We start from the raw sequence: 14,017 nt of genomic DNA, 5'->3' as shown, positions 1-14,017 counted from the left end.
TTGGTCTGCTGGACGATCGCGATACGGTTTCTGACGCAGGCTGTGATTATGCGGCCCGCCTAATAGGGGAGGTCCAACAGCAAACATATGCGCAAACAACATATCTACGAGCCTCGGCGGAGCGGGGAAGACATGAAGTTGTCCAAAAAGGCTCAGACTTCTCTTCTGGGCTCTCCTTCGTGACCCAAAAAAGTTCAGACCTGAATCGCGCTGCCTCACAGACACCATGGCGATGACGGACCTTCAACTCTTCCAGGCCCACTGCCTCTCCTTTGTCGTGGGAATTCAACTTCATGTCTTCGTCTTCCGAATCGGAGAATGGGATATCTCGACCACGACACTGATCCGGAATTTCTCTCTGGGCATCGGACTGCTCACCGCGGCCCTTGTCCAGCTGGCCACTGAGACTTTCCCAGCGAATGCGGCCGCATTCAGAACAGCATGCTCCCTCACGGCCACCCTGATCGCAGGTATTTACTCCAGTTTGTTCGTGTACCGCGCGGGCTTTCACCGGCTCAATTCCTTTAACGGGCCGTGGATGGCCCGCATGTCGAACCTGTACATCACGAGACGCGCGCTCAAGAAGCTGCACTTGTACTCAGAGGTGCAAGATCTTCACAACACGTACGGTGATATCGTACGAATTGGTAAGCAAACAAGCCGGAAAGGGCTGAAATCGTACGATGAGTTGCTCAACTAACATGACTCGGTTGTAGGCCCGACTGAGTTGTCTATCAACAACCCCAAGGCTATCATGCCAATTCATTCCAACAGATCACCATGCACCAAGGGTCCGTGGTACGGAGTTCTGCATCCCATGTACTCCCTGCAGCTTGTTCGCGATAAGCAAGAGCATTCTGTTCGGCGCAAGGCCTGGGATCGTGGGTTCAGCTCGAAAGGTATCTATCCCTTGCCGATCCTATCCAGTCCCGTCTATTGACATGGAAGCTAGCCCTACGAGACTATGAGTTCCGAGTTGCCAACTACACCAATCAGCTTCTTGATCAGATTGAGGCCCACAAGGGCAAGCCGTTCAACATTGCCGACTGGTTCAACTTTTACAGCTTCGACGTAATGGGCGACTTGGCATTTGGCAAGACTTTTGGCATGTTGAAGGAGGGCATTAAGCACTACTTCATGACTTCCCTGCATACAGACATGCAGGCCATCGGATCGTTCAGCCATATGCTCTGGTTGTTCCCCATCTTCAAGAACACTCCAATCTTGAACGCAAACAACAAGAGGTTCTGGAAGTTTGTCACTTCTCAGGTGGACGAGAGAATTGCGGTATGAATGCAGTTGTCGTCTCAGCTGGACAGGGGCCCAGCAACTCAAAAGCTAACGATGTCTCACAGAATCCTCCCGACCGCCCGGACGTTTTCTCGTGGGTCCTGGAAGACTACCAGGCCATTAAGAAACCCACTTGGCAAGACACTTTAAATCTATATGGAGACGCATATCTGATCATCGTTGCTGGAAGGTAAAGTTCCCCTTTCGAATGCGGGATAGCAGCCCCCGCAACGGACCCCGCTAACATTTTCTTTTCCGTTTTCCCCCGTCACAGCGATACAACAGCCGCATCCCTTACTTGCCTCTTTTTCGAATTAGCCCAGAAGCCAGACGTCTACAAACGTCTAAGGGATGAGATTGACGAGTACTTTGCTGAGCATCCCGAACCCGAGCACTCCGCACTCTCGAAGTTGCCGTACCTGCAGGCATGTATCGACGAGGCGCTGAGGCTGCACCCGCCCGTGCCGTCCGGCGTGCAAAGGATGACGCCACCCGAGGGCCTCGATATTGACGGGACGTTTATCCCGGGCAATACCATCATTCAAGTGCCGACATACACAATGTTTCGAGGTGAGTGAAACCTTTTTTTTCTTTTTCCCCCTCGAGCGGTCGTGTAACGTCCGGGTACGTATTTCGGAAGTTCCGTAGTGCTGACGGAACCTAAATGTGACAGATGAACGTATCTTTCCGCACGCCAGCGAATTCATCCCAGAGCGATGGATTACACAACCAGAACTGGCCAAGGATCCTGCAGCCTTCGTCCCCTTTGGCACCGGTAAGCACTCTAATCTCACTTCATCTTTTATCGTTGCCGCAATCGGAAAGCATGACAAACCATGAGAGCTGACATGCAGGTTTCCAGGCAAATATTCGTGCGTCGGAAAGCAGCTCGGGCTGATGGAGGTTCGATACTGCGCGAGCCAGATCATTCACCGGTATGACGTGGCATTCGCGCCGGGCCAGACGGCAGAGGCCTTTATTGAGGGCAAGAAGGACGGGTTCACATTGTCGCTGCCGGAGTTGGAAGTGATTTTCAATCGGAGGGAGGCCGGTAAAAAAACCGCATAAGCTGCGTGCAGATCGGCTGTTGTTGGAGGACGAACGGGGGTTGACTGGGAAAGTTGCTATTAGTGCTGGAATGTCTCTGATGAGTGGCCCTGTGCCGTGTTTAATAAGTGGGCGAGATGGTCCATGACATGTCACAATTTGAACCGGAGCAAGGTACAAATGTTTGTTGCGTATAGTAAAGAGCAAACCCGCCCTGCATTGGGACCAACGGTGGAGTTGCAGATGTCTGAGTGTGTGAGGTGATGACAAGAGCGCATCTCAAAGAGCTGAAGCGCTATTCAGGAACGATCGCTAAGGCTGGTGTGGCCACGCCAGCTGAGAGACATGCAGGGGAGACGAGGCTTTTAGTACTGGCAGTAAGCTTCCAGTCAGGCATTGTCAACGTCCGGACCCGGCCTCCGCGGAATGCATGGAGGGCTAATTACCCCCGTAGAAATTGGGATGGAAACAAACGATGTGCGGCAACTAAGACATTTCCAAGACAGATGCACCTCAAGAGCGTGCCGGACTCGCCATCTGCAGCGCTGATTCGCCAGCGCACCGGGGTCAAATCCGCGCCGGCTCGACGGCGTCGAAACTCTATCAGAGCCACGCAGAAGCCACCGCCTCCAAGGATTGCGCCCAATGTCACGTAGGAATCCCGTTTTAGCTAGTCCTCTACTGCATAGTACCTAGACACCTACTATGCAGTAGACAGAGCAGCAGTGTCAAAGTGTCCAAGGCAAGGGTACCAGCATTTTACCCCACATTCTTTGATCTCTCTGTCTCTCTTCAACCTCTGTTCCGCCCGTCCCACCGCCTGGGTAATGCTCTTCCGCCCTCCACTCACCCATCCCCTTGTCAAGCTCAAGCCAGGCAAGACACCAACCTAAGCCAGGGGTCCCTCTCTTTAGCTGTTCCGTGATGCTAATTTGCCCGCCCGTCAGAAGAGAAAGAAGCTTCCTCCGTCTGTCTTTTTCAACTCCCGATCCCCTTTTCCCCTGGTTGTTATTGATGCCCGCTCGATCCACTTCTGCACATCTGCCGTCAACTCTCTTCCACACTATCGGGTGCCCGGTTTTCATACAATCTATTCTCGCTCTTTTTGTCATAAGCTGACATATCGCTCCATCATCCGCATCCGAACATACGAATTAAGCCAGACCCTAAGCGCCTCAGACAGAGCCAAACACACACACACCGCACATCCTCTGTCCCCATCCAATCTGACTCTCCTTCCCGTCTCCCCTCTCTGTCAGAATAACTCACCAACCAACATCCAAATTTGCTCTTTATCAGCACCGCGCGTCTGCGCGCTCTTCTCTGCCAACCATGGCGTCCAACGGGCCAAGCGATGCCCCCACTTCAGCAGCAACACCTGGTGGAGGAGCAGAAGGAGCAAGAGGGGGATCTGCCGCCCCGACCAAGGTCCCCTCCGAGAAGGAGATCGCCCGCAAGCTCCGGAAACGCGAGCTCGATCGCAGGGCCCAGAGGCAGGCCCGCGAGCGCACCCGTAACCGCATCGCCGAGCTCGAGGCGCTGGTGAAGGAGCTCCGCAAGGACGACTCGACGAGGCTCTCCGCCTGCATGGAGCAGCTGGCCAGCGTCACAGCAGAACGGGACCGCCTCTCCGAGACCCTCAAGGCCATCCAGGAGACAATCCGCGATGTGTCTTCGTCGTCATCGTCGTCGCCGCACCGCCCGTCCGCGGCTGGCGGCCAGCACCAGCACCAGCACTCCTCGTTCTCGACGTCAACATCCCTGTCCGACTCCCGGGATGCGTCTTCCTCCTCGGCGATGATGCCTGGGCTGCCCGCGCCCACCGCGTATAGTGCGCCAATGGGCATGATCCCGGAGACGCCGTCAGCAGCTCACGTCGATGTTCACGCGTTCAACCAACACCACAACCACGACCACAGCAACAACAGCAACCACGGAGGGGTCATGGCCGTCGGCACAGTGCCGAATGGGATCTCGGCGCCCAGCGTGCACGCGCCCAGTGTTCACGCGCCAAGCTCCACGTCGGAGAGCCAGGATCTCGGGGAGGAGCTCGACGACGACGACGAGTGCCACGAGGACCACGACGACCCCAACCTGATCGTGCCCCCGCCAGAGTTGCCCTGCGACTGCATCACCGTCCGCACCCCCGCAGGCCCCGCTCCGCCCAAGGTGAATGTGTGGAGAGCCGTCAACCAGGTGCTGGCGAAGCGGTGCAGGATATCGAAGGAGGCGCACGTCGCCGAGGACGCGAATGACGAGGATATTCCCGTGCGGGTCCTGTTGGAGGGGTGGGATGCCGTGGCGCGGTCCCGCCCGCTGTCGAAGCTGTGGAAGAAGCTCCGCCGGGTCGACGAGCTGTGTTTCCAGACGTGTCCCAAGACTGAGCGGTTGGCGATCCTCCGCACCATGCACCTGTTACTTCAGTATCACTCTGACCCCACGCCGAGTCGTTACGCCAAGCTGCCGACTTGGTACCTGAAGAGGTTTGTGGATCAACGGCCCGGCACTGAAGCCGGCAGTTTTGAGAGCCAGCGTTAACATGACGCAGACCATCACAGACCATGCCACATTCCTATGCGATTGACTTCTTTGTTTGGTAAGCCGGCAGCTGGGGGTTGCATGTTACAACCAATTAAGCTGACAAGCTTTCAGGCCTGGTGTTCGAGAACGTTTCGTCTTCGGACAGCACCACTACTGTAACAACTCTTTCTGGGATCTGTTTGGACCCAATTTCCACCTCCTCTGGCCCTACGAATTCCGCGACGCCTATAAAAAGAGTTTGGTCACGGGCCAGTACCAAATATCGCCGGCGTTCGAGGAGCGGATCTCCGACATCAACTCGTGGACGATGGGCCTGGACTTCTTCACTAGATTTCCCGAGCTGATTGCCGACATACCGGCGTTCCACTCCATCTCCCAGTCCCTGACGCCGGCGGTGCAAGCAGCCACGTCGCCTTCGATGCCACAGCAAGCTTCGTTGGTACAGCTGAAAGAGCGGGACCAGCGTGACGAACGCATGCTCCTCGCCCAGCACCACGCCTCGCCCCCGGAGCACCACCCCCAGCAGGAAGTCATCGACTGTTCCCAGACCATGCAGGTATATCCTCCCAGCATATACAGCATGGCTGCGCCTGCTTTTATGGAGGATTTTATGCCGCCAGGTTACGATGTCAACGCGGCGGCCGCCCAGTACGGCCACATGCAAGGATACTTCTGAGGCCGCTCGATTTGTGTGGGGATCACGAATAATATCTCGGCGAACATCCACCAAGATGCGGCATATAACCGACCAATCGGTCTCGCAAAGGGCACAACAGTGCTTGACTGTGACTGCCTAGATAGTGCCTGCGATATGCGGCAAGTGTGGCTTCAGGTATACGCCGATGCCGAAAGAAGCCTTAGGCTGCCTGCCTCTTGGTTTCGGTCACTTTTGCTCAGAAACGCATGCAAAATCAGTCCACCAGCGCTAGGCTCAAAGCGAAAAATGCGGCGGCCTACACAGACAGCCACGCGTCTATTGGCAATGACTGCCGACGCGTTTCTAAAGCGACGACTTCAAACCACCTGGATATCCCACGATACGCCTCTGTGCCGCGATGGTCCCGACTTCCGCCGGAAATGAGAGAGTCTAAATCGGGGACCACGGCTTGTGGGCTGTGGTACTGTGGCTCGTTTGATAGCTAAACGAACAACAATCGCAACACAGCGGGTGATGACGCTGGAGCAGTCTGGACTCAACAAATTGATGCTGTCAAGGAGCAGCAGCACCGGCCTGGAAGAGGCTGGGTCCGAGCTCGTGGCAATGAGAGAAAACTGACCGCTATGAATCGCAGAACTGGAAAGTACTGCGGACAATGAGAGGAGCAATTTGCCTACAGGCCTGTAAGATAGTTTGGAAGAAGTTAACGAAGCCTGATGAATGCGTCAACCTGCAAATTGAAAATGTGTCCACGTCCTGACTTTTGACTGTACTTTGAGGAATCGCGTGACTATACTCCGCTAGTGAATACAACAACACAAGAAGCATCCTATGGTTATGAGAAGAACGTCTTGGGTCTCTCGAGCAACTCCCCATCGAGAATGATGTCTACCTTCTCGTTGTAGAAGGACAAAAGCCCGGCTATTCCTGCACTCTCATGTGTGGTTGTCCTGTAATACCAGACCAGGTTCTTGTGCTCCTCACCATCAATCACAACATGGTAATACTCCGCATCCCCTTTGTAAGGGCAACTGGTTATGAGATCACTCTTCCGGAGAACGAGCTGATCGACTGAAGCAAGCGGCAAGTAGTACCTCGTCGGCAAATACGTCTCTAATAAGTGAACCGCGTAATCTGACTTGGCCACCGTCTTGCCGGCAACTTGCACTTCAACTGATCTCTTAGACGGAAGGATGTCAATCCGCTTGAAGGGGTCTTTGGGATGGACGTAGATGGGGACCTCTTCCTCGAGCCATTGATCTAGACGCCCATTAACCACTAACTAAGGCATGTACGGAATGCGAGGCCTCTTACCCATGCTTCCGAATTCAAGTCGGATCATACCCTTCAATGCCCCGCTCAACTTCTCGTCGTCTGAGAACCGCAACGCGCGATCTGTGGTGAACTCGCCAACGCCATCGTGAGCAGGAATGGTGAGTTCTACCACAGCAGCAGCAGGCGATGAACCGTCGTCGGCCGCGTTGATTGTCTCTTTGTCTTTAATTTTGCAATTCTTCAGGGCCGTGGTAGGCACATAGTACTGAGGATAAGCAATGTGCTCCCAGACATGCATGGCCTTCGTCGTGTCGACGATGAACGTTTGGTTCAGTATGACCCGAACACGGCGGGCGGTCGGTCTTGTTCTTTGTGGTCCATCTTTGAGGAGGAGGCGCGCAAGCTCAGGAAGACTGCATGCTGTTAGAATGGACCGATGAGCGTAGGTTTATCACCGTGAGTTGGGGCTGCAGCGCTTACTCTGCACGAAATTGGCCTGGCTTAGACATTCTCATAGCGTTTTGGTCAAGTCGTACAAGATACTGAATCGATGCACCTGGGGATGCTTACTGCAAGGAGTGTGCTGGTCAACACACGAACCTCTCAACCCCGCATGCAATACCGGCCTGTGACGTCTGTCATTTTACGTAAGCGGGAGTATCCCGGGGCGCCCGCCGGCAAGGCGGATGACACCGGCCCCACAGCCCCGGACATTGTCACGGAGGACGGTGAGAACTTCCGGAAGGATCATCGGTTTTCCAGCGGCGAGAACGCACCGCATAGGCCATCAACATTTGATGCGACTTTGAATTGAGTTCGGGTCAGAGTTTGTGAGAACCGAAAGCGAGGTGCACTACATAAACACAGTGGCCAGAGAGTTCTCACCCGGGGACCCTGCGAAGCTCAGTGACTTTCCGTTTCACCCCAACGCACCAGGAGCTTGGTTTGAATTCATGGACTGGGCTGAAAAAGAAGCATTCTTCGATAGAGTGAGACGTGCGTCTGGGTAGGGAGATGGAGCCGGCCTGAGATTGTTCCGGACTAGCTGGTGGTGGCGTACGCGACCGGAAGCGGGGGCGCGGGAACTTGCCGTCTTCCGAAATCCCGCGAGCTGCTCGTATTCAACCCTCTCTCATCCGCCGGTCAATCGAGGACGTAATACCTCCCCCGTTTAATGAGTGTTTCCTCCATCAAACACCAAGCAATGGCCGCCCAAGCTCCGTCGCCGCGTCCGTTGTGGGCCGCTGTTTTCGACCGTGCTGTCGGGTGGTCACTCGGCCTTCCCTCCGAAACGTGCGGCTACACCTTCGAAAGTGTCAAGATCCCCATTTCAGATGGCATAGTCCTCGCTGCAGATCTTTACCGCCCCGATGGCCAGGACCCCGCCGGCACCGTCTTGGTAAGGGGTCCCTACGGCCGCGGCATCTTCTTTGGCATGCTCATGGCCCGTATCTGGGCCTCCCGCGGATATCAAGTTCTTTTCGTGAGCTCTCGCGGCACCTATGGCTCCACCGGGGCATTTGACGGCGGATCCTCTGAAGCTCAAGACGGCCAGGATGTTGCAGCATGGATGAGGGAGCAATCGTGGTACACCGGAACCTTCGCCACGCTTGGCGGATCGTATCTCGGCTTCACTCAGTGGGCTCTTCTAACGGACCCGCCGCCGGATATGGTCGCCGCGATCATGACGGTCGCGCCGCACGACTTCGCCGAGCGTATGTGGGGAACGGGCGCGTTCAGTCTGCAACAGCATGTGCAGTGGAGCGACAGCGTTGCGAATCAGGAGACTCGCGGGATCTGTGGTACAATGCAGGCTTTCAGAAACCCCAACCGTCTTGACCCGCTGTTGAAGAACATTCCGTTGGAGCCGGCATTGAAGCGTCACTTTGGCGAAAAGGCGCCGTGGCTCTTTGAGCAGATCAAGCAGTCGGACATGGATCACCAGGTCTGGGCCGGTCAGAGGTATGGCAGGGGTTTGGAGAAGGCCAACATACCCATCTATCTAGCCACCGGGTGGTACGATATCTTCTTTGAGCAGACAATGGAGCAATACCGAGCCCTCAGTCAACGAGGATGCCCAGTCTCTCTGAGAATTGGTCCTGGTGGTCACATGGAAGCGCAGGGCGCAGAGACCACGCGAGACACACATCGATGGCTGGAGGCTCATCTCGCTCGGAAGAAAACTGCCCAAATTGTCCCGGCAGTGAAGATCTACAGAGGAGGAGAGGCCCCCGAATGGCTTGAGCTTCCGAAGTGGCCCCCAGCCACGAGCCATAAGGAGCTATTCCTGGCTCCTGAGGGAAAGCTTGATACCCTACACTCGGAGAATGGTGACACATCCAGCTTCACCTTCGACCCCTCTAACCCGACACCGACCGTTGGCGGAGCCCTCCTGTTTGGGGGAGGTAGTGTCGACGATACGGAACTGTGCGCCAGAGACGACGTCGTAACATTCACGTCCGAGCCGCTGGCTGAGTCCCTCGATATTTTCGGCCGTCCGTCCGTCGACCTCGTGCACTCGAGCGACAATCCGTTCTGTGACTTATTTGTTCGACTCAGCATTGTTGATGGACAAGGCCGGTCCCACAACATCACGGAAAGGTATCGGCGGATCGAAGCCAGCAATGAAGGGAAGTTGATCGACTTGGACCTCTCCGATACCGCGTACAGGGTCTCAGCCGGGTCGCGAATACGGCTTGTGGTAGCGGGTGCCTGCTTCCCAAAGTATAGCATGAATTTGGGCTCTGGCGAGGGCTTTGCAACTGGCAATGTGGTCCGGCCAGCTCGTCATACTATCCACGTTGGCGGAGACAGCGACTCCTGTCTCGTACTTCCCGTAGTGAAGAACTCTTAGTCTTGAGGAAATTCATGGCACAATTCTCTGATGGCAGACTTAGGTAGCATTTAATCAAAATTGTTGTACTTATTCCTGGAACTGGCTAGGGTTTAACGGAGGTGTGGCAAAGAGTAGCCTAAAGTCCACTTCGCTCATCGACTGCATATTTGTCGTCCAAAAACACACATCTGGCGTTGGGTAGTTCAATAACTCAGGGCTTCCATACATATTCGTATCATCGTCCATATTGGCTTCGTTGAAACTTTCTGGCTCCGGTTGGACAGCTGTCTGCGTCGTTTCCTACTCATGTTAGCTTTGTCCTGCTCTTTTCTCCATAGGACAAATATGCAACAGACCTGCCTGGCAGTATCGGATGTTTCATGCGAACTGTCTTGCCTTCCCACAGCAGCGGGCACGGGTTCGTTGGTCTCATCGGCGGCACGATCTGGAAGCTCGTGCACATATCGCCGTGCAATGTGCGAAAACTCGCTCAGATGACTTCCTGGTAGTGATCCTTCGGAAGCGTGATCAAGAAGACTGAAATGACCCACAGCAATGTCCAAGAGGGTGAGATTTGAGCGGACATCGGGATATAGTGGATTGTATATGATAAAGTCAAACAAGATGAACAGTGCCGACAATGGCATGATGGCCAGAGTGCTGTGTCATAACGTTAGTCGTCGTTGACTGATTGCATGGGAAAGATGAGCTTCGACTCACAATACTGGTGTATACGGCTCGACGTCGATGTAGCGAGTGAGTTCAATGACAGTCCTAGCGGCTTGCAATAAATCTTTTCGGCTTTCTTGTTGTCTCTGGCCGCCTTCCTCGTCCAGTTGAAGAGACATCCGTTCCAGAGCAATCACCACATGAAAGTAATAAAGTTGCGTCGAAAGTGCAATTTGCTTGGTGCGTGGATCTGTGAGCCGCTGCTTGTTCAGCTGCTCCTTCGGCCGAAAGTCGACTGGAATAGATCGTCTCCAGCTGTCGAGCATATCACGGACCCGAGAGATGGCGGACAACAGGGTTGGCGTCTCACGAGTCGACGCCGTGACGGAAAAGACTTGCTCGTATGCCACGGAGAGAACCTTGCCAAATCGTATCGACGACAGAAACCAGTTGTACTCCCCGAACGTCGCCTCTGGAACGTTGGGAATTGGGCACCCAACATCGTAATCAGCAATTCCGGAGCTTCGTCTGGCTTGAAAGCTGTACTGCTTTTCGAGGTGATATATCACCCAAAAGGTCCTCCGACATACCGCCTGGCCTCCTTCTAAAGCTGATTTGTGGTATCGAAGGGCCAAGGCCATGCGTGTCGCCTCAGCGAGGATCGAGTGTTCAACCTGAAGGTAGCATGCATTCATAGAGAATACCGACATGGCAGTGAGTGCTTGAAGGCCAAGCAGGGAATCTCCAAAGTTGAGTATATCGGCCGTATGACTGAGACATACTCGGAAGAGTTCCCAAGCTCGACCCTCTCCCGGATCGAACGAGCCTTGGCCAAAGTGCTGGCATCCCAGAGCTAAAACAGCATGATACAAGGCCGAGTACTGTAGGTCATCCTCCAAAATTTTGTCCAGATCGGGACTGAATGCCTTTTTTTCAAAGTCGTCTCGATTCAGAAATGGGTAGACTGGATGCAGGGTGTCGAAGTATTCTTGGATGCGTTGTTAGAATTATACGTACATCTATAGACTTCCGGTGGCTCTTATTATGTCTGGTAACTTACGACGAATGTAAAGTCTTGATTCACCTGCCGGAATGCAGACTGGGGGGCACCTGCGCTCAGAGCCGAGTCGCGAGAGCACCTCGTCGGTGCGGGTGAGTATGCTGGATTGTAAGGCAGCATCTATGCCATTGACTAGATCTCGGATCCGAGAATCGCCAATTCTTTGCACGAGTTGGTCCACTTTTTGATCAGAGAAGTACGCTAGCCCCGAGCTTGGAGCTGAGTGGTTGTCAGATTTTAGCAGCTAGGGTCTCGGGCGGGAGTGAGTGGTTACCTCGTCGGTCCTGCATCTGTGAATGATCGTTAAGCTCAAACCGCCCAACTATTAGGTGGGTCACCCACCTTAAGCACAGAAAACTCATCGTAAAGAATTGCTTCAGCTGAGTGGTCTTGCAACAACCTATCTATGAAGCATTCCGAGAGCGTTTCAACATGTTGATGGGAAGATCCAGGGGTCGACGTGTTTGGAGTCAAGGGCACTGCACAGCAAAGTCGGTCAGAGTGCTACTGAAGACTGCTATTGAGAGATTATTGACCTATCTTTGAACGCAACTTTCTCTGCAATATGCTGAAGTGGCATGTTTCGTTTCGTTTCTGGCTGTGTCTTAGGAGGGATGATCTTTGAATGCATCACAGTGGCGTAGATTGGCTTACTATGCAGTTATTACACACGACCGAACCTCCTGGTGGAGGCGACTGTACTGCGGATCGTTAGCTGAGTCGACCATACGTCATGAGCATACACAGTTCAGTTGTTGTTTTGCTTACCAATACATCGAACCTTTCGACTTCGGCACTGGTCGCATGACTTATTCAGCCTAGTGTACATGGCACCAGCTGCTTGCCCTCGGCTTTCAGCGGACATGGCGTTGGTTGACTCCATGCATGTAAGACAAGGGCGGTTACAATGTTGTAGGCCGAGTTCGAAAGGACTGCGCTTCGGCGAGTTTGCGCAGAGAAATCCATGGGGGTTGTGGTTGAGATTCAGCGGAGAGAATTCGGGGCTCGGCGAACGCGCTGCTAGTTTTGGTGATGCTCACGCTTTGACATCGACGAATCTGGCGGCATGATTGGCGGACTTTGACTCCGCTTCTCGGTGCTCGGGTCTTGGCATAAAGTTCCGGGTAGCTGGGAGACAATTCAAGAACGGCACTCGCATTGCCGGATAAGTTGCGCAGATCTCCATTTCCAACTTTTGCATGGGTTGGCTATCAAATGATTTGAAGATATGCGTCAACTGTATTGTGCTTTCGGAGGGATCTTCCACCACCAGGTGGCATGTCCACTGCGAGTTTTGAAGCCAGTGTGAACCATGTCAGTAACTTTGTCCAATGATTTATATCTTTATCTCGTCTTCATCACGCTCGAAAGCTTTCCTCATCGCCCGCTCAAATAGGTCCCAAGTCGCCGGATCCTCTTCCACAGGAAAACTATGAAAATGAGAAAGAAATCTCTCAAACTGGGAAGGTTCGGACTTAACGTCACCCCGTAGATCTTCACCAAGATATTCCACCACATCTTTCAAAAATTGATCTTTACAAATATTTGCGTCAGATACCAGCAGTCGTTTTACGTTGCGACCGCCGACAACCTCATAGATGAACGCAGATGTCGGTAGATCCTTGTGGTCAAGAATCTGAAGACCTTCGGCTAGCCTCGTACGGAAGATCTGAGAAAGAACCCTCCCTTGCTGGTGCAGGTGCAACATTACACGATGGAACAGCTGGAATGAGCTGATTTCATAATCAGCTAGCAGACGGTCTTCGCCTTCGACGTCGATAAGACCCAATAATCCATAGACCCTATCCCGTGGATCAGTGCATTGATAGTCCTTACAAAAAGCAAGCAGTCTTGTAAGTGTAGGTCTTGCACCGAAGTCTGGATCGCGATTGGTGTATGATGGTTGCTTTGACTCTGTTTGCCACGACCGCCGCAGTTTTGACAGCTCTCGACAGCTGTTCACATGTCTGTCGATACTGTGATGATTTTCTTGTTTCGATAAATGTTTGAATCCTAGGTTGGTTTTGTTCGAGATACCAAAGGGCCGAAATTGTTGCAGGGCTGGCCAAGAGATTGCATCATTGCCGCAAAGAATGTAAAGCTCTCGAGGTAGCGTAAACTCTTGCACAATCCAAATCCTTGACCAGTAAGGTCTTGAAACCAACCACCTGGCATCTTTGAAAGAGAATTGCTTCTTGGCTTTGCGCAGGAACTCAGGTCTATCATGCCGAGAGGCGTGCTTCAGATTTCGAAGATATTCGAGTAAGTCTGCGACGTTTCCTTCCGCCTCTCCAACCCAAGAGATAACGAAGGTAGCTGTAGAGAATATGTCTTTCATAAGATCGACTTGATAGCCACGTTCGAACACGTCATCTTGGTTGATGCAAATGGCGTCAATCCAAAAGTATTCTGGAAATCTGCTTTTGGTGTTTCTTTGGTTGGATATGCAATTTTCCTTATTGAAAGCAATACTATAGAGTTGCTGAAGGGCGTGCCAGAGGCTTTTACGCACATGCAATGTTTTATCATTGACAGTGATGGCATATGTTGGATCCGGAGCACCCCATACATAGGACAATCCGATGAAAGGGGGAGGATCGTTTAACGTGTGGTTGGTCAAAGTGCAGCTGAGTGTCTCTTC

At 53.3% G+C, this 14,017-nt stretch overlaps 6 protein-coding genes across 6 annotated transcripts; 3 read left to right on the top strand and 3 right to left on the bottom strand.

Annotated features, from left to right (window-relative positions):
- Positions 1–226: 226 nt before the first annotated feature.
- GCG54_00009781 (Cytochrome P450 monooxygenase FCK2) lies at positions 227–2,358 on the top strand (the record flags this gene model as incomplete). The annotated part of the gene is made up of 7 exons (XM_045409719.1): positions 227–647; positions 717–899; positions 953–1,287; positions 1,356–1,480; positions 1,565–1,860; positions 1,964–2,065; positions 2,153–2,358. 7 exons carry the CDS (start codon positions 227–229, stop codon positions 2,356–2,358), a joined length of 1,668 nt encoding a protein of 555 aa, XP_045271256.1.
- A 1,311-nt stretch (positions 2,359–3,669) lies between these two features.
- GCG54_00009780 (uncharacterized protein) lies at positions 3,670–5,554 on the top strand (the record flags this gene model as incomplete). Its single annotated transcript, XM_045409718.1, has 3 exons — positions 3,670–4,820; positions 4,886–4,933; positions 4,990–5,554. The coding sequence occupies 3 exons, from the start codon at positions 3,670–3,672 to the stop codon at positions 5,552–5,554; spliced, it is 1,764 nt and encodes a 587-aa protein (XP_045271255.1).
- An 817-nt stretch (positions 5,555–6,371) lies between these two features.
- Positions 6,372–7,320, bottom strand: GCG54_00009779 (uncharacterized protein; the record flags this gene model as incomplete). The annotated part of the gene is made up of 3 exons (XM_045409717.1): positions 6,372–6,796; positions 6,851–7,224; positions 7,292–7,320. The coding sequence occupies 3 exons, from the start codon at positions 7,318–7,320 to the stop codon at positions 6,372–6,374; spliced, it is 828 nt and encodes a 275-aa protein (XP_045271254.1).
- Positions 7,321–8,015: 695 nt separating this feature from the next.
- Positions 8,016–9,665, top strand: GCG54_00009778 (uncharacterized protein; the record flags this gene model as incomplete). The annotated part of the gene is made up of 1 exon (XM_045409716.1): positions 8,016–9,665. The coding sequence occupies one exon, from the start codon at positions 8,016–8,018 to the stop codon at positions 9,663–9,665; it is 1,650 nt and encodes a 549-aa protein (XP_045271253.1).
- Positions 9,666–9,734: 69 nt separating this feature from the next.
- Positions 9,735–11,853, bottom strand: GCG54_00009777 (uncharacterized protein; the record flags this gene model as incomplete). Its single annotated transcript, XM_045409715.1, has 5 exons — positions 9,735–9,935; positions 10,004–10,307; positions 10,368–11,304; positions 11,377–11,620; positions 11,719–11,853. Coding segments are annotated over 5 exons (1,821 nt in total), but the record flags the coding sequence as incomplete, so codon positions are not given.
- Positions 11,854–12,712: 859 nt separating this feature from the next.
- Positions 12,713–13,714, bottom strand: GCG54_00009776 (uncharacterized protein; the record flags this gene model as incomplete). Its single annotated transcript, XM_045409714.1, has 2 exons — positions 12,713–12,808; positions 12,950–13,714. The coding sequence occupies 2 exons, from the start codon at positions 13,712–13,714 to the stop codon at positions 12,713–12,715; spliced, it is 861 nt and encodes a 286-aa protein (XP_045271251.1).
- Between the last annotated feature and the right edge of the window lie 303 nt (positions 13,715–14,017).

The sequence above is a fragment of the Colletotrichum gloeosporioides genome (genome assembly GCF_011800055.1).
Source record: "Colletotrichum gloeosporioides strain Lc1 chromosome Unknown consensus_1, whole genome shotgun sequence".
Taxonomy (NCBI): domain Eukaryota; kingdom Fungi; phylum Ascomycota; class Sordariomycetes; order Glomerellales; family Glomerellaceae; genus Colletotrichum; species Colletotrichum gloeosporioides.
The sequence above is the reverse complement of the archived record's forward strand: the minus strand, read 5'-3'. Positions and strand labels throughout refer to the sequence as shown.